Source organism: Chanodichthys erythropterus, chromosome 24 (genome assembly GCF_024489055.1).
Source record: "Chanodichthys erythropterus isolate Z2021 chromosome 24, ASM2448905v1, whole genome shotgun sequence".
NCBI classification, from domain to species: Eukaryota; Metazoa; Chordata; class Actinopteri; order Cypriniformes; family Xenocyprididae; genus Chanodichthys; species Chanodichthys erythropterus.
The window spans coordinates 19,825,859-19,845,221 of NC_090244.1; the positions used below are offsets into that span (position 1 = coordinate 19,825,859).

The window sequence follows — 19,363 nt, forward strand, 5'->3', positions numbered from 1 at the left end:
TCAACAACATCCTTGCACCCACTCACAACACACTAACACCGGCATAACAGTGTCCTTGCTACTATCCACAGCACCCTAGCAATCACATAGTAACTCCCTGTTAACCACCCATGACACCCAAACAACCACACAGCAACACACTGGCAACCACCCATGACACCCTAGTAATAGCACTGCAATGCTTTTGCTACCCTGCACAACACCCTAGCAACCACATAGCAACACAATGGCAACCACCCACAACACCGTAGCGACAGCAAAGCAACATCCATGCAAAACACACCGGCAACAGCATAACAACATCCTTGTTCCTCCCTGTCGACTACCCACTACACCCTAGCAAACCACATAGCAACACACTAGCAACCACCCACAATGCCATAGCAAATGGCATAGCAACACCATGGCAACCACTCATAACACACTAGAATGTTTGCATGAGCAATGAAATTAAATTAAACTATTTAAAAAAATTAATGTATTTTCAGGATTTCATCATATTGTATGGATTATAAATAGTTTTGCTGCTGACCGTCAGCCTTCACAAAACTGACATGAACCTGATGACAAAGCAAAAAAAAAAAATTCCAGGGTATTCTAGCATGCAGTGACATCAAACATTTCTGTCAATATTTAGAGTTTAATGTCAGTGGTAGACATAACATTGTCTAGATGGGCTTGAGAAAATACAAATAAAATTGTAGGTAGCATTGTGGTGACTGGTGAGAATGATTTACCAGTCACAATAATCTTCTCAAGCTCTAGGTAGGCACAATGAGAGTCGACTGCCCTTTTTCTGACTACACTTTTCGTTCTTTGTGTTCCAACTGTTTTTATACCATATTTTCGAATTAATGCAGGAAGCCCCCACTGTGTTTCTTGTGAGATTGTATATAGTAGATTACATTCATCACTGTGTCATATTGTCTTTGATTACATCTCAGTAGCTGGAGTTTGTTCTGCCCCTACTGTGGTGGTGCTGTGACCCCTCGCTGCTTTAAATGAGCTCTGCTTAAATGTGTCCGAGTCCCCCACTAGCTCAATTCAATTCAAACCTTTCTGTATTAAAAGTGAATAGGGATGGTTGCATTTGAATGCCTCCCTTATGGCTTTTCATCTACTTGTGAAGACAACTCCATCGTTCCCTACCTCTCTCTGTTGGTCTCGCTCTCTCTTTCTAAAGTGTTAGTAAATGGTAAATCTCTCAGCATTTGTGTTTTTACAGATCTAGGATCAGTTTGTATTTCTTTTATCGTAACTTGTAAGAACATTATATTATATTATATTATATTATATTATATTATATTATATTATATTATATTATATTATATTATATTATATTATATTATATTATATTATATTATATTATATTATATTATATTATTCAACAGTTCTTTCTGGTTCTCGAATCTGATTGGCTGACAGTCGTGCAATATACTAGTGATAACAGCACTCCTACCTTTTCATCGTTTGTATCACTCCGCTTGAAGCTCATGGTGGCCGAGCAAATCCACCATATTTTTTACAAATACTACACTTGTTGTACCACGAACTGTAGTTTTAAGAGTTTTAGGTGAGAATGTAGTTGTTCAGAATTGAAATGTATGACTCATATTTAATCATAGCGCCTATTTTACAATTTGTTAAGACGTTTTCTGAGATGCGAGCTCCAGGCCATTCAGTGCTCGTGTACCCGCAGAGAATATATAGTGGTTAAACATGAGATATAATTAATTTTAGGTATATAAAACAGGTCTTATTAATCTATTACTTGTTCATGAGCAAATAGAATTCGGCTGTTAAATTTAATAATGTAATATTTAGGCTATATTTAACTTACATCCTGTAGAGCCCTGCTTTTATACATTTGATTGATACATTGACTGGCTATTGTTGTTTATTTAAATATTTTTGTTCAATAAATATTATTTTATATAAATAATATGTTGTATTTGGTATTGAGAAAGGGTCCATTAGCGTGTAATATGGATTGAGTGAAAGTTACATTAATACGCCATTAGATGGCGACAATGAGTGTTGCGTACGAGTGAGTGAATCAGTCAGTCGCAGGAAACTTTTAAATTGAAAGGGAATTTTATAAACAAAGGACTTTGTTTTAGTGCTGTTATGGAAAATTCCCGTAACTGTAAAAAGTACAAATACAAAGATCAATTCCCTCAGCGGACATTCAGACATATTTTTATGATGGATATAATATCATGGACATCAACCTGAAGAATGAATGTTATATCAGACACAGGTAATGCTCGCTCAGGTGTTCTCTCTCTCTCTCAATAATACTGTACGAAATACAATGAGTTTCAATGGAGGGACTCAACGTTCCTTCGTTACTAGTTCTAAAGTGATGTTTTGGAATTAGTAACAGAGACTTGGTCAACTTGAGATTTGAATCTGTGGTGGAAAGAGGTAGTTCTGCACAAAAGAGGGTTTTAAAGACACTCTGTTGTTGTTCTTACTTATTTACACACTTGTGCCGTCGAACTGTTGTATAAAGGCAATATCACACTCGTAGCTGTGCTATATGGCTGTATATCAGCACGCTGCGGTTACCTACGGCCGAATCACAGCCGTGCTGATGTACAGCCACATTGCACGGCTACTCATATTATATTATATTATATTATATTATATTATATTATATTATATTATATTATATTATATTATATTATATTATATTAATGTATTTGTAATTAAACTTTTTGAAATTTTGTAATCATAATATATTAAACAACCTTCTAAATATATTATTATTTATAGTATAATATATATTTATAATTAAATGAATAAATAATATTATTATAATTTATTAATCAAAACATTCTATTAAAACTAAACTAAAATACTAAAATTAAAATACTTTTTTAAATATAAAAAAATTAATAAATTAAAATTAAATAAACGAAAAATCCATTTAATTATCATCACCCAAGAAAAGTCCTACAGGATTCGAAAGCTACCCAAACTCTGCCTATGGAGTTTATAATAAAGTGTGATTCACTCTGTCCTGCAGGTGTCCATGGTGTTGTCAGCCCTGCAGGCTGGTAATAAAGGAACTCAGGCCTGCATAACTGCAGCCAGTTCTGTCTCCGGCATCATCGCTGATCTGGACACCACCATCATGTTCGCCTCTGCCGGCACACTCAACGCAGAGAACGAAGAATCTTTCGCAGACCACAGGTGAGAACCAGGCACAGTTTCGGCATCGTATACATAAAATGTGAAAGGTTTGTTCTATTAAAGCTACCATAGAATAGAGCCCAAAAATGATCTGAAGCGTATTTATTTGTGCACTCTTCAGAGAGAACATACTGAAAACTGCTAAAGCCTTGGTTGAGGACACCAAGCTGCTTGTGTCTGGTGCTGCATCAAGCCAGGACAAACTAGCCCAGGCAGCCCAGTCCTCTGCCAAGACCATCACACAGCTCACTGACGTGGTCAAACTGGGCGCCGCGAGCATGGGCTCAGAGGACCCAGAGACACAGGTGTGTGTTTCGCTGTTGGTGCATCTTTCTAATCTGTCATAAGATTTTCAGTAGACGACACCAAATGCCAAAGTGTTCTAATTCTGTCTGCTCCTTTATTTTTATCCTGGACTATATTTGTCCTTTTTGGCACCCTGACTCAGTGTAATGAGAATATCATTAGTTCTCCTCTCAAGTGTCTCAACATTTGGGTGCAGATACTCTCTGACTCATTCCAACAGCCGATGGCACATCTCTGCCCAACATCTAAATTGTCCGTTGAGGATTAATAAATCATAATCTTTTGTATGTTATTATACAGGTTGTTCTGATAAAGACTCCCACTCTGACATCCCTGAAGGAGTGCAGTGTATTATGGGACTGGATAAAGCCGATGGCATATCATGACTAAAGGTGGTTGTGATAAAGTCTTCCCTCTATCTCTTTCAGGTGGTCCTGATAAACGCAGTCAGAGACGTCGCTAAAGCTTTGGCTGAGCTGATTAGTGCCACTAAATGTGCCGCGGGCAAAGCAGCGGACGATCCATCCATGTATCAGCTGAAGAGTGCCGCCAAGGTATGTTTGGTTGAAGATTTTGTATGTGTGTCTGTATGTTCCTGTTTGTAAGAAAGCCATTATGCAGCCTAGTGAGGGTCATATCTTATTCTGATGACTATCGCTCTGTGTGTATGTGTGTGTGTGCGCCTGTCTAACAGCTGGCCCTGTCTCTCATTTTCTTGGCCGAGTGCTGTCTTCGCTCGCTGTCATCTTGGTGTGTGGCCACAAATCAAAACCTATCTTACAGTGATCATAGTGTGTATCTCAGTGTGTATGTGAGTGACTCAGTGGCCACACTGCAGGGGACAAAACCATTCTGTGTGTGTGGATGGCATAAGGACTGCTTACTTCCCTTCCTCTCTTCCTTTTTCTGTCTCCTCTCCAAGGCCATTATTGCCATGTAGCAAAGCATAAATCATTAATTTTGAAAGTCTAATTAAAAGAAAATTGAAATGGTGCTTGCTTCTGCAGTTATGCTGTGGATCAGTGCACACAGTTTATCGTATAAAGGCTTGTATAAACAGAAATGAATGCGTCCCCCACATGTTTTCAAGAATTCTCTAATCCTTTAATCATTCACCTGGCGCTGGTAAACCTCTGGGATTAACTTTCACATACATGCAACATGATATGTTTTGTTTAGCATACTTAAGTGATCTTCGCAGAAAGTTTTTTTACATTCCTCCAGCATATGGCGACTTCAGATCCTCTGGGATTTCGCTTCAGACATTCATCGCGCTTGTTTCTTCAGTGTGTTTTTAAAGTTGTGGTGGCGTCCCTCAGGGCTTTGTCTTAGGACCCCTTTTGTTTTCTTGGGTTTCCTCTTTTATTCCTTTTATATTTAAAACTTTCCCTAAAACAAGATTTAGAATCCATTACAGGCTTCAGCTGTGGTCCGTTAAAAGGTCTAGTTTGATCATTTTCTGATGTTTTGATGATTTAGATTTCAATGTTTTACCTTACAAAGATCAGAACCAGGTATTTCACTGAGCTATTTGATACAGCTGTTCCTGTCATAACATTGTGTCTGACCTTATTTCAGTGTGTCAGGTGAAAAACTGGTCACAAAGCTGTTGACGTTCTCTAGTTGAGCTCACTTGAGATGTCATACATAAAGCATAAAAATAGGTTCTTAGCCAGTCAGAGACTTTGACCTCCCTATGTTTTCTGATGTTACAGGTGATGGTGACGAACGTGACCTCTCTGCTGAAAACTGTGAAAGCTGTGGAAGATGAGGCCACTCGCGGGACGAGGGCTCTGGAAGCCACTATTGAATGCATTAAACAGGAACTCACTGTACGGAACATTCTTTGTGTGAATATTGAACTCTTACTGGAGTCATTCCAAGAGAGACTGAGCATTCCACTTTTAAAATATGGCAGCGGCTATTAGGGCTGGGTACCGAACTCGATACTTTTTAGGTACCGATCGAACTGCCTCGATACTATCGAGTATCGAAAAGTGTCTTGTCATTCGGTACCAAATTTCGGTACCTCAGAATGGAGCCGAGTAACTTAGAGGGGCGGAGAAATGCTTTCGCTGTCTCGTTGAGGAGCAAGTAACGTTGCGCTACATTATTGTTTATATCTAAATATATAAAACTATACGCGCAAGAGAGACCCTATGTGCGAGAGGGCAAGTGAATCAACGGTTTCGTTTTCAGTTTATCTCCGAATGGACGGGTGAGAAACGGCTGTTTATGTGAGCAGCCGGTTCACGAACAGATAATACTGTTAACAGAAAACAAAAGTGTAGCACTGCCTGCAGAAACAGCGGAACGCTGTTTAATAAAGACACAGAACTCTTATTTCAACGAACTTGCGTCACTCTTACTTCCGCTTTGATCTTGTTAATAATAATTAATTTTTTGAAGAAGAACAATTGCTGAGTGATTTAAAAAGAGCCTCACATACTGAATTTTTGCATTGAAAACTAAACTTTATTAAAACTATTTGCACTGATTTATTGTGTTGGGTAAATTTTGTTAATTTGTGCTTTTTTTATTCCCCGCAGTGGCTCAGGAGATGAGTCTTTGAGTCTGAAAAAGTCAACAAAATTAAAATATAAAACCAAATATTTTTTTTTTGAGGTTATGTAATCTTGTTTAAACAGATTTTATAAAATTGGTATCGAAAAAGGTATCGTTTAGGTATCGGTATCGAAGTCAAGGTATCGGTATCGTCTCGGTATCGAAAATTTTTGAACGATACCCAGCCCTAGCGGCTATTTGCACTAAGTGACAATAGCTGTAGATGCTATTTACACTAGGTGAAAATAGAGATAGATTCTGTTTACACCATGTAAAAGTATCAGTTTTTCTACTATTATACTTTTATTATACTATTTTTTTACACTAAATCAAAATATCATATTCTCTTAGCGATATATGCTATTTACACTAAGTGCAAATAGCTGTAGATGTTATTTACACTAAGTGAAAATAGCAATATATTCTATTTACACTAAGTGACAATAGCAGCATTTTCTTAGCGATAAGCTATTTACACTAAGTGCAAATAGCGATATTCTATTTACAGCATGTAAAAGTATCAGTTCTTTGCAATAAGAGAAAAGATGCTATCTATACTTTATATTGGCAGATACTATTTGCACCTCAGTATTATTGTACATTAACAGGATGCAATAATATCATAAAGTGTAAATTTATTAAAATTATTAAATGGATGCTGCCTTATTGGGGGAATAAAAACCCTACACCTTCCTCTAATCCTACCCAATAAACACTTTTAATATTATTAAACACTCGCTCACAGTTTATTTCCACTTTTAGAACATTATTATCATATTTATTGAAAGTAAATGCGAGCTTGGCAAAAGGCAGATTCTAATCTGCGTCAATCACGTTAAAAGCCAGGTCTGCAAGCCTTAAAGGATTAGTTCACTTTCAAATTAAAATTTCCTGATAATTTACTCACCCCCATGTCAAGATGTTCATGTCTTTCTTTCTTCAGTCAAAAAGAAATTAAGGTTTTTGATGAAAACATTCCAGTATTTTTCTCCATATAGTGGACTTCAATGGCCTCCAAACGGTTGAAGCCATTTCAGTGCAGCTTTAAAGTGTTTTACATGATCCCAGACGAGAAATAAGGGTCTTATGTAGAGAAACGATCGGCCATTTTCTTAAAAATCATTTTCTTTTAACAATAAATGCTCATCTTGAGCTAGCTTTATTCTTCTTCTCTATTAGAATTCCAGCAGTGTAGACACTGCTAAGTGTATTACTGCCCTCCACAGGTCAAAGTTTGAACTAATTGTTATATACTTGCACTAGCATATTGTATGTGACAATAAGTTCAAACTTTGACCTGTGGAGGGCAGTAATACACTTAGCAGTGTCTACACTGCCAGAATTCAAATAGAGAAGAAGAGAGCTAGTTCAAGATGAGCATTTATGGTTAAAACGTATAAAATTTAAATTTTTATTTTTAGATAATGAGCGATGGTTTCTCTAGAAAAAAACCCTTATTTCTCATCTGGGATTGCTGTAAATTGTAATTTTGTCCTTCAACCGTTTGGAGGCCATTGAAGTCCACTATAAGGAGAATAATCCTGGAATGTTTTCATCAAAAACCTTAATTTCTTTTCGACTGAAGAAAGAAAGACACGAACATCTTGGATGACATGGGGGTGAGTAAATTATCAGGAAAATTTTATTTGGAAGTGAACTAATCCTTTAATCGTTACTGCTGCGCCACTGAAGACATTGAGTTTTGTGCGTATTTTTAAAAACTTAAGTGGCCCAACCAGATATTGGTGGGCGGAGCTAGTGTAAATAGCATTTGCCAACAAGAAACGCTATTTGCACTTAGTGTAAATAGACACTCAAAAAGGAAAATTCTGTCATTTTGCCATTCAAAACCTGCATTAATGACTTTATTCTGTCGACACAAAAGAAGTAATTTTGAACAAACAACAATTGACGCCATTGAATTTATATTTACAAAACAAAACACTGAGATGTTTTTTCAAAATATCTCGTTTTGTGTTCCACCCCAAAAAAGAGAGTCATTCAGGTTTGGAACAACACAAGGATGAGTAAATCCATTTTTGTGTGAACATCTTTTAAGCACTTGAGACTAGTTAATATATTGGAAATGTCGGTTATGTCATGTTCATTTTGATTCTAATTAAGATATGCTAATACAATCAACTTGAATTACAATCTGGCTGTAAATTAGTACCAATTAGGTCCAGCTTAATTAGTTTTAGCTCAGACAGAGGTAAAAACCCATCCATCTGTGATATGAACTGGTAATACAGAGTAATATACCATGTGAGCATTTGCCTGTTCTCCACCTGCTCCTCGTTCTCCTTCTCCCATGGGCGTCCCTACTCCACTTATCAGACACTGATTGAGATAGCGATACAGGAAAGCAATTTTATCTTCTGGTTTAGTCATCTTTTTATCAAATGACCATCAGGGCTGTATTAGTGCACAGAAAACCGGCCCTGATTCTAAAAATGTAAGATTCAATAAAGAGAAATAGATATGTTTGAAATATTTCTTCCTTTGCCCGACTATTGCATCATCTGTTTTCAAGGTTTTCCAGTCCAAGGACGTTCCGGAGAAATCCACCACCCCAGAAGAGTTCATCCGCATGACCAAGGGCATCACCGTAGCGACGGCCAAAGCAGTGGCAGCAGGCAACTCTGCTCAGCAGGAGGACGTGATATCCACTGCCAACCTGAGCCGCAAAGCCATCTCCGACATGTTGACCACCTGCAAGGTGTTTATCCACCATCGCACACACATATGCCCACTCACACAAACACAATCTCACTGCATGCTGATCAGCTGTATGTTGGTAATCCATAAACGATTGAATTCCAACAAAATATGTTTATATACACACACATTGTTTTGCTCCATGTACAATCAATGCTCTATTTCTCAATGTCATTAAGCACTAACCTACTTTTGACTCCTAAATTGCGCCCTCTAGTGTTGTCATGATGTTTTGCATTTTCTTCAGTCCACAAAGTCAGATAAAACTACAGATTAGCTCCAAAATTCTGCAGATTCCATAAATTTGTATTGGTGTCTTGCAGCAAGCCGCGTACCACCCAGAAGTGGGCGAGGATGTGAGGAATAAAGCTCTGCTCTACGGCATCGAGTGTACCACCGGATACATCGACTTGCTCGAACACGTCCTGCTCGTGAGTGGCCGCGCCGACAGTTTTTACAGGATGTGTTTGTGCATGTGTTCTGTGATTAACCTTGTCTGTTTACTCCACACAGGTCCTGCAGAAACCCACGGCCGAACAGAAACAGCATTTGGTCACACTGTCCAAGAAAGTGGCGGGCTCCGTCACGGAGCTCATCCAGACTGCTGAAGCCATGAAAGGTGAGCACACTCTAACAGATATGGAAACAAACAATTGAAGGCCTTGCAATTAAACAAACTAACAGGCAATTTCGGCTATTATAATGAAGGAAATCAAATATATAAAATTTTTTGAATGACGGGTTTTCGTGTTCCGCTGAGCTTTCCGTGAGCACAAATCTCATGGTAATGGCATATGCACTTGAGAGGTACACTGCAGGTCAATTGAGCTGAATTTGTGCATTGGGCTGATGGTGCTCTTTTCTATAACACTGCTTTGTTGTTTTTTCCTTTTCTGCCACAGATGGAGGTGAGTATGATATACACAGTGTTGTTTTTCTCCAGTTTCAGGCCACACACATACAGACTTGAGTAACTGACCGGCATGGGCACACACACACACACACTTACAATGAGTTATAGTGTGAGAGAAAAGAGAAGAAGGGATAGAATTGAATTCCCTCAGGTTTAACATAATCCTCAAACACATTCTTGCCATCTGTTTTCACAAGCTGTTTGAACAAAGCAGACGTCTTTTAGTGCCTCTTAAATGATGGTAAAGGAGAGAATGTATTGCAAAGCATATTTGCTCCATAAATGGCTATTAACATAAAGATGTGCACGTTCATCTAGACAATTAATGACTGTGATTGTAATAACCTGTCAGTCAGCACTAAGAACAGTGTTTACCTTGAGTAATTAAGGGTATCATACAGTAAAAAAAAACTGCTGCCCTTACCAAAACTTTCCATGGTGACCATCTTTTTTAGCATAATATATAAAATGAAATAAAAAGAAAAAAATATATATTTGGCAAGAAAATGATAAATGGTCTGGGATTTCGCTTCAAACATTCGTTGCGCTTGTTTCTTCAGTGTGTTTTTAAAGTTGTGGTGGCGTCCCTCAGGGCTTTGTCTTGGGCCCCATTTTGTTTTCTTGGGTTTCCTCTTTTGTTCCTTTTGTATTTAAAAATTTGTCTAAAGCAAGACTTAGAATCCATTACAGGCTTCAGCTGTGGTCCATTAAAAGATCCAGTATGATCACCTGACCATTTTCTGATGTTTTTCTGATTTTTTTAATGATCTATTTTTCTACCTTTTTATGACAATTAAAGGGTTAGTTCTCCCAAAAATGAAAATGTCATTAATTACTTGCCCTCATGTCGTTCCACACCCGTAAGACCTTTGTTTATCTTCAGAACACAAATTAAGATATTTTTGATGAAATCCGATGGTTCAGTGAGGCCTCTGTTCCCAGCAAGATAATTAAAGGAACACTCCACTTCTTTTGAAAATAGGCTCATTTTCCTACTCCCCTAGAGTTAAACAGTTGAGTTTTACCGTTTTCGAATCCATTCAGCCGATCTCCGGGTCTGGCGGTACCACTTTTAGCATAGCTTAGCATAGTTCATTGAATCTGATTAGACCGTTAGCATCGTGCTTAAAAATGACCAAAGAGTTTTGATATTTTTCCTATTTAAAACTTGACTCTTCTGTAGTTAAATCGTGTACTAAGACCGACGGAAAATGAAAAGTTGTGATTTTCTAGGCTGATATGGCTAGGAACTATACTCTCACTCAGGCGTAATAATCAAGGAACTTTGCTGCCGTATCATGGCTGCAGCAGTGCAATGATATTACGCAGCGCCCGTGAGCCCCTGCTTACACAGGGAACGTGCCTTGCAACCATGGAGACGTTTGTGAGAGACGCTGCGTAATATCATTGCACTGCTGCAGCCATGATACGGCAGCAAAGTTCCTTGATTATTACACCAGTATGAGAGTATAGTTCCTAGCCATATCAGCCTAGAAAATCACAACTTTTCATTTTCTGTCGGTCTTAGTACACGATTTAACTACAGAAGAGTCAAGTTTTAAATAGGAAAAATATCAAAACTCTTTGGTCATTTTTAAGCACGATGCTAACGGTCTAATCAGATTCAATGAACTATGCTAAGCTATGCTAAAAGTGGTACCGCCAGAACCGGAGATCGGCTGAATGGATTCGAAAACGGTAAAACTCAACTGTTTAACTCTAGGGGAGTTGGACAATGAGCCTATTTTCAAAAAAAGTGGAGTGTTCCTTTAACACTTTCAATGTCCAGAAAGTTACTAAAGACATATTTAAAACAGTTCATGTGACTACAGTAGTTCAACCTTAATGTTATAAAGTGATGAGAATACTTTTTGTGCACCAAAAAACAAAATAACGACTTTATTGAATAATATCTAGTGATGGGTGATTTCAAAACACTGCTTCATGAAGCTTTACGAATCTTTTGTTTCGAATCAGTGGTTCGGAGCGTGTATCAAACTCATGTTATTTCAGTAAACGAGGCTTCGTTACGTCATAAGTGTTTCGAAATGTCAATGGTTCACCACTGGGGGGCGTGACTTTGGCAGTTTGATTCACACTCTGAACCACTGATTCGAAACAAAAGATTCGTAAAGCTTCATGAAGCAGTGTTTTGAAATCGCCCATCACTAGATATTGTTGAATAAAGTCGTTATTTAGGTTTTTTTTGGCGCACAGAAAGTATTCTTGTCGCTTCGTAACATTAAGGTTGAACCACTTTAGCCACATGACCTGTTTTAAATTTGTCTTTAGTAGCTTTCTGGGCATCTGAAAGTGTTAATTATCTTGCTGTCAATGCAGGCCTCACTGAGCCATCGGATTTTATCAAAAATATCTTAATTTGTGTTCTGAAGATGAACAAAGGTCTTACAGGTGTGGAACGACATGAGGGTGAGTGATAAATGACAAATTATTCATTTTTGGGTGAACTAACACTTTAAGTACATTTTCCTCCATAATTGTCCTGATGTTTTTCTTTTTTTTTTTTTTTTATTCTTTTTTTATTCCCATGTGGTGATTCTCATTAGATTATACAACTATAGTCTACTACTAAACATGGGTGGATTTAATTTCATTTATATTATTATTTTTTGTTATTGAGACTTGGACACTGTACATTTTGGGGCTTTAATAAAAGTAGGATTAATTTTTTTTTTTATCAAAATATAATTTTAGTTACTTTCTTTTGATTTTGAAGTGAAATATGTGCCAGCCAGGCATATTCGTCGATGGTTTCTGAGACATAACTACTGAAACAACTACTGTAGTAACGATGGAAAGTTCTCATGGTGATTTTTGTAAGGGTCTTGTGGTGGCATGTGAATTTTCCATACAGGAGGTTATTTGTTCAAATCCCCATTGCATGATTTTATTTATTTTTTAAATCATGTGTTCACTCTTTCCATGCATGTGTATTATGCATATGGTAAGTGAATTGAAAACGAAGGTCATGCTGACTTTGTTTATACATCCTCTCAGGTTCAGAGTGGGTGGACCCAGAAGACCCCACGGTGATAGCGGAGACGGAGCTCCTTGGTGCTGCTGCGTCCATCGAGGCCGCGGCCAAGAAACTGGAGCAGCTGAAGCCCAGAGCCAAACCAAAGGTATCCTTCCATCCATCTTCTGAATCCAAACACACATACACTGCCGTGATCAGCTTGCCAAAACAACTGTGTCAGATCACTTCCACCGAAGGCTACGGGAATGTTTCATTCTTATTTTGTATTCAGGGGATGTGATGGTTTTTTTTTTGTAATTTTAGGACCTCAAGACTTCAGGATGTGGTGTTTTATATCTGTGTAGCTCTTTGTTTGGGTTTTTTGTGGTTATATTTGTCTTGTACATTAACAGTTTGGTATTTTGAAGTCTAGTGAGCGCTGAACTTAGTGATCGTCTGAATGGCTTTTGGTTTGTTTGGTTTTCTGTGATTCATCTTGTATCTCAATTATTCAGTATTTTGAAGTTTCGTTTTAGAGCGTGCTGAACTTTTAGTCAGTCAGTCTGAAACTCATCTCCAAGTTCAGCACTTTGGAGAAACGATTTTCCCCGAAGCTCTTTTATTGTTCCATCCATCTGTATTATAGTTCAGCTGTCAGTGATGCTTTTCACCTAAAATAAAAACATTCATCCACATTTTGCCTTTCAGAGCTGAAATCCTTGGGTGTGTCAGTGAGTCTGTAGCAAAATCAGAAAGCAAACTCAACGTTTACTGCCACAGACCAAAAACTGTCTGTCTATCATTCTATCTGTCTGTTGTTAATCTGTCTATTGGTCTGTCTAACTGTGGTTAGTTCTGTCTGTCTGTCTTGTGTATTTGTCTTTCTATCTATATGCCTGTCTCTCTCCACTGATTTGTCTATCTGTTTATTATCATTTTCTATCTGTCTCTGTCAGTCTATCTTTATACGGTATTTCTATACGGTATGTGGTCTGTGTACTATATCTATCTATCTATCTATCTATCTATCTATCTATCTATCTATCTATCTATCTATCTATCTATCTATCTGTCTATCTGTCTGTCTGTCTGTCTGTCTGTCTGTCTGTCTGTCTGTCTGTCTGTCTGTCTGTCTGTGTACTATATCTATCTATCTATCTGTCTGTCTGACAGACTATCCATCCATCTATCTATCTATCTGTCTATATATCTATCTATTTGTCTGTCTGTCTGTGTACTATATCTATCTGTCTGTCTGTCTGTCTGTCTGACAGACTATTTATATATCTATCTATTAGTCTGTCTGTCTGTCTGTCTGTCTGTCTGTCTGTCTATCTATCAGTCTGTCTGTCTGTCTGTGTACTATATCTATCTATCTATCTATCTATTTGTCTGTCTGTCTATCTATCTATCTATCTATCTATCTATCTATCTATCTATCTATCTATCTATCTATCTATTTGTCTGTCTGTGTACTATATCTATCTATCTGTCTGTCTGTCTGACAGACTATCTATATATCTATCTATTAGTCTGTCTGTCTGTCTATCTATCAGTCTGTCTGTCTGTCTGTGTACTATATCTATCTATCTGTCTATCTATCTATCTATTTGTTTGTCTGTCTATCTATCTATCTATCTATCTATCTATCTATTTGTCTGTCTGTCTGTCTGACAGACTATCTATCTGTCTGTCTGTCTGTCTGTGTACTATATCTATCTATCTGTCTGTCTGTCTGTCTGTCTGTGTCTGTCTGTCTGTGTCTGTCTGTCTGTGTACTATATCTATCTATCTGTCTATCTATCTACCTATCTGTCTGTCTGTCTGTCTGTCTGTCTGTCTGTCTGTCTGTCTGTCTGTCTGTCTGTCTGTCTGTGTACTATATCTATCTATTTGTTTGTCTGTCTGTCTGTCTGTCTGTCTCTATCTATCTATCTATCTATCTATCTATCTATCTATCTATCTATCTGTCTGTCTGTCTGTCTGTCTGTCTGTCTGTCTGTCTGTGTACTATATCTATCTATCTGTCTATCAAATTCAAATTCAAAATTGCTTTATTGGCATGACTGTAAATAATACAATATTGCCAAAGCATACATATAACAATAATAAAAACATCTGTATAATAGAAGAAAATATAAAATATTATAATGCTATCAAATATTACAACATAACTTAAACTTAAATTAACAGTGTAACACAATAGAACATGTCTGAACATTTGTTACCACAGTGGTTAAACAAATATACACACACATGTACGGAGGGTCACTGTGGTGGACGGTAGGGAATCACACTGAGGTCAGACACACACATTACACACATTCACCTGCTGTCTCTCAGGCTGTGGCACATCCACACGTATGTCTATCTATCTGTCTATCTATCTGTCTGTCTGTCTATCTATCTATCTGTCTGTCTGTCTGTCTGTCTGTGTACTATATCTATCTATCTATCTATCTGTCTGTCTGTCTGTCTGTCTGTCTGTGTACTATATCTATCTATCTATTTGTTTGTCTGTCTGTCTATCTATCTATCTATCTATCTATCTATCTGTCTATCTATCTGTCTATCTGTCTATCTATCTGTCTATCTATCTATCTATCTATTTGTCTGTCTATATGTCTGTCTGTCTGTGTACTATATCTATCTATCTATCTATCTCTATCTATCTATCTGTCCATCTATCTATCTATTTGTCTGTCTGTCTCTGTCTGTGTACTGTCTATCTATTTATCTATCTATCTATCTATCTATCTATCTATCTATCTATCTGTCTGTCTGTCTGTCTGTCTGTCTGTCTGTCTGTCTGTGTACTATATCTATCTATCTATCTATCTGTCTGTCTGTCTGTCTGTCTGTGTACTATATCTATCTATCTGTCTGTCTGTCTGTCTGTCTGTCTGTGTACTATATCTGTCTGTCTATCTATCTATCTGTCTATCTATCTGTCTGTCTGTCTGTCTGACAGACTATCTATCTATCTATCTATCTATCTGTCTGTGTACTTTATCTATCTATCTATATCTATCTATCTATCTGTCTATCTATCATCTGTCTATCCTTCTGTCTATCTGTCTGTCTTTCTGTCTATCCTTCTGTCTATCTATCTACATATCATTCAGTCTGTCTCTTTAGTGATATGTCTATCTAGCTGTCATATCTACATTCTGTCTGTCATTCTGTCAGTCTGTCTGTCTCTCGTTCTCTCTTTCGATTTGTCTGTCTTACTGTGTTGTGTTAATCAGAACAGGTATATATGGAAGGAAGAATTAACAGGAGTCTCTGTAATGTTGTCACCTTCAGTCCATTCAGACATTCATTGTGTATTTTTCATTACGTTACCCTTTAAATACTTTGATAAACCCCATTTCACATTTTGTCTCACATTTCTACCTCACATTAGAAGCTCTGCATCACACCCCAAGACTCATTCTGAACTGGTTTTGGTCACATGAACATGCTTGTTCACTGTTACATGTTTTTTTTTTTTTTTTTTTTTAAGTTTTATAGTCAGGTTGAAATTCAATACGTTAGGATACAGTGTCACTGGTGTTTATAATCACCCCTGGAGCGTTTTTCACTATTTCCCCTGATCTTTCTTCATTCCTCACTTCCCTCTTTAGCCCTCCCCCTTCTATACATCCTTGTCTTTTCCCTGCTATCCCGGCATGCCCTGCTCTCTTGTTTTCTTCTATCCTCTCCTCTCTTTCCCCATGTTCTGGAGGTGAGGTAGACCTGGAAGCCTTTCTGCAGGGCTCTGTTTGATATGTTTGATATATTAGGTTGTTATTCTGTCCAACTATATATCAAACATATTCCTACAGTGTCCTGCTCTGTCTCCAGACTTGTGTGTGTTCTGTTTATGACTTGTTCATGAACGTGTGTGTGTGTGTGTGTGTGTGTTTTTGTGGCTGACAGATCGATTTTCGATGGTGGCACACAAGGGTTTGTCTTAGGTCCGTTAGAATTGTGCAGTTTCTTTTGACGCTGTTGATTCTGAACATAGTGAACCTAAGAAGTGTCATCTCTGGGCCACAAGGTGTCACCCTCAGATCACTTTGTCTACTGTACATCTCATCTTCTCCCTTTCATTGCCTTGGCTGTGTTTGGAATAGCATACTGCCATACTACCCATACTATTAATGCAGTATGTAGTATACTGTGTGCAGTATGCAAAGAATGACCAAATTTTCATAAATGGTTCAGTATATAACAAGAGCGCACTGAATGGGTACTATATCCAACATTGCATTTAATGTAACCAGTCATTTACAATTTAATAAATGTACTATAAGTACGTTTTTCAACATCTCTAATCACTATGTAATCAGACTTTAAACTTTTAACTGTATTTTCACATACTGTGGCATACTTCTGTTTGAAACATTTATCACTGTACAGTATGCATTAGGCTAGTATTCTATTAAGAACATGGTGAAATAAAGGGTATGTTCCAAATAGAATATTACCATAATACTTGTGCTGTTTTTGCAGTATTCATTCTGCTGAAGTAAGGGTTTGGTGAGAGGCTTCTTGCCCATCTATTAGCATAGCTAATGCGTTTCTTCTTTATTAAAATTTAACTTTATTATAATGGTTTCATGACTAGCTATGTCAACCAGCAGTGAGCTAAGAGTGTTCATTACAGTTATTAAAATTGACAATCCACAGTTTATTACATCTCTTCCTTTCTTATTTTTGCAGCAAGCCGATGAGTCTCTGGACTTTGAGGAGCAGATCCTGGAAGCAGCGAAATCTATTGCTGCAGCAACCAGTGCTCTGGTCAAATCTGCTTCGGCCGCTCAGAGAGAGCTTGTAGCACAGGGCAAGGTACTAAAATCAAGAGTTATCACTTTTTTTTCTTTTTTCAGTATTGTTATTGTTAATAAAAACTATAAATAAAATGTTTTTGTTAATTCAAATAATGAGCAAAGTTACAAAGCACAAAGTCACTCCAAATGGAGTTATTCTAAATGAACTCTGAACTCCCTGAAACGCCTCGATCGTAGTCTTGAGTTTCCTTCCGGGAACAAAAACGTCACAAAATTCCTCATTTAAATCATTATTTCCCAATGCATATGTAAAAGAAAAGGGCGTGGCCTGGTTGAGGTGCATTCGTAGCTTAGATATGGTAATGGGAGTGACATTTCTGAAATGCGTGAAGTGGTTGACCAATCACAACACACTGGTCCAGCCAACCAATCAGAACACATTTGTGCTTTTCAGAAGGAGGGGCTTCATACACAGCAAAATCCTCAGAGTTAAATTTAAAGAGATAATATGCTGTTTGTGGAGTTGTTTAATCAGATCTTGAGAGATTTAATGTCTTTTATCTTCAGTTGAGTTCATCTAAGATTGTGGCTGAAGTCAGTTGTAGTTCTTGTGTTTCTCCTCAGTGATTCTGCTTGTTAACAGCAGGTGTTCATCACTAATGTTCAATCATAATGTAATTAATCACTTAATTATCTCATTAACTTTAACTCTGCTTAAGTGTTACTTTAACACCAAGTAGAGAGGGTAATCTGAGAGGGTAACCAAATGTAATCTGATCAGAGTTGATTTAACTCTTGGGATTTTGCTGTGTAGTTTCGTTCAACTAAACAGAGCATTACTAGGGGCTTTCGCACTTTTCATAGTTTCTAGAACTATTGGCTGAAGTACCCGGATTTTGTTGTGTTCACACCGCAGAAACTAGAAACTCCTTTTGGGGGAACTACATTAGCTCCTACTTTTTTAAAAGCTGTGTACACGCACAGTTTCTCGACTATATATTTACTCCACAAACTAACTCTGTGAACATGGAAAACAATGATAGATGGACCTCTAGAGTTAAAGAATTAGTCCACTTTTAAATAAACTTTTCCTGATAATTTACTCACCCTCATGTCATCCAAGATGTCAATGTCTTTCTTTCTTCAATGGAAAAGAAATTAAAGTTTTTGATAAAACATTCCAGGATTATTCTCCTTATAGTGGACTTCAATGGGCACCAAACAGTTGAAGGTCAAAATGAGTTTCACTGCAGCTACAAAAATTGTTCTACACGATCCCAGATGAGCAATAAGGGTCTTATCTAGTGAAACCATCACTCATTTTCTGAAAAAAATGGAAAATTATATAAGTTTTAACCAGAAATGCTCATCTTGAACTAGCTCTCTTCTTCTTCTCCTCTATTAGAATTCCAGCAGTGTAGAAACTGCTAAGTGTATTGCTGCCCTCCACAGGTCAAAGTTTGAGCTAATTGTTATATACTATTGAACAAGCATATTGCATATAAAAATTAGCTCAAACTTTGACCTGTGGAGGGCAGTAATACACTTAGCAGTGTCTACACTGCTGGAATTCAAATAGAGAAGAAGAAGAAGAAGAGAGCTAGTTCAAGATGAGCATTTATGGTTAAAACTTATATAATTTTCCATTTTTTCTGGGATCGTGTAGAACAATTTGAAGCTGCAGTGAAACTAATTTTGACCTTCAACTGTTTTGTGCCCATTGAAGTCTACTATATGGAGAAAAAAACCTGGAATGTTTTCATCAAAAACTTGAATTTCTTTTCGACTGTAGACATGGAAGACATGGACATTTTGGATGACATGGGGGAGAGTAAATTTTCAAGAAAATTTTATTTAAAAGTGGACTAATCCTTTAAGGAGAAAATCCAACACAACTTTGAGGGGACCACA

The 19,363-nt window shown here is 37.4% G+C and overlaps 1 protein-coding gene and 1 long non-coding RNA gene across 2 annotated transcripts in view; one reads left to right on the forward strand and one right to left on the reverse strand.

Moving 5' to 3' along the window:
• tln2b (talin 2b) overlaps positions 1-19,363 on the forward strand; it is a 182,943-nt gene that overhangs the window by 152,733 nt on the left and 10,847 nt on the right. The window contains exons 45-53 of the mRNA XM_067379062.1: positions 3,032-3,198; positions 3,320-3,503; positions 3,933-4,058; positions 5,220-5,336; positions 8,603-8,788; positions 9,111-9,218; positions 9,301-9,406; positions 12,719-12,843; positions 17,385-17,510. Of these exons, the coding sequence (XP_067235163.1) occupies positions 3,032-3,198; positions 3,320-3,503; positions 3,933-4,058; positions 5,220-5,336; positions 8,603-8,788; positions 9,111-9,218; positions 9,301-9,406; positions 12,719-12,843; positions 17,385-17,510 (1,245 nt within the window). The remainder of the gene's footprint in view (positions 1-3,031; positions 3,199-3,319; positions 3,504-3,932; positions 4,059-5,219; positions 5,337-8,602; positions 8,789-9,110; positions 9,219-9,300; positions 9,407-12,718; positions 12,844-17,384; positions 17,511-19,363) is intronic.
• The window catches only part of LOC137014643 (uncharacterized), a 49,475-nt gene that overhangs the window by 7,256 nt on the left and 22,856 nt on the right, over positions 1-19,363 (reverse strand). The window contains exon 2 of the long non-coding RNA XR_010893880.1: positions 9,279-9,417. This is a non-coding gene — a long non-coding RNA (uncharacterized lncRNA). The remainder of the gene's footprint in view (positions 1-9,278; positions 9,418-19,363) is intronic.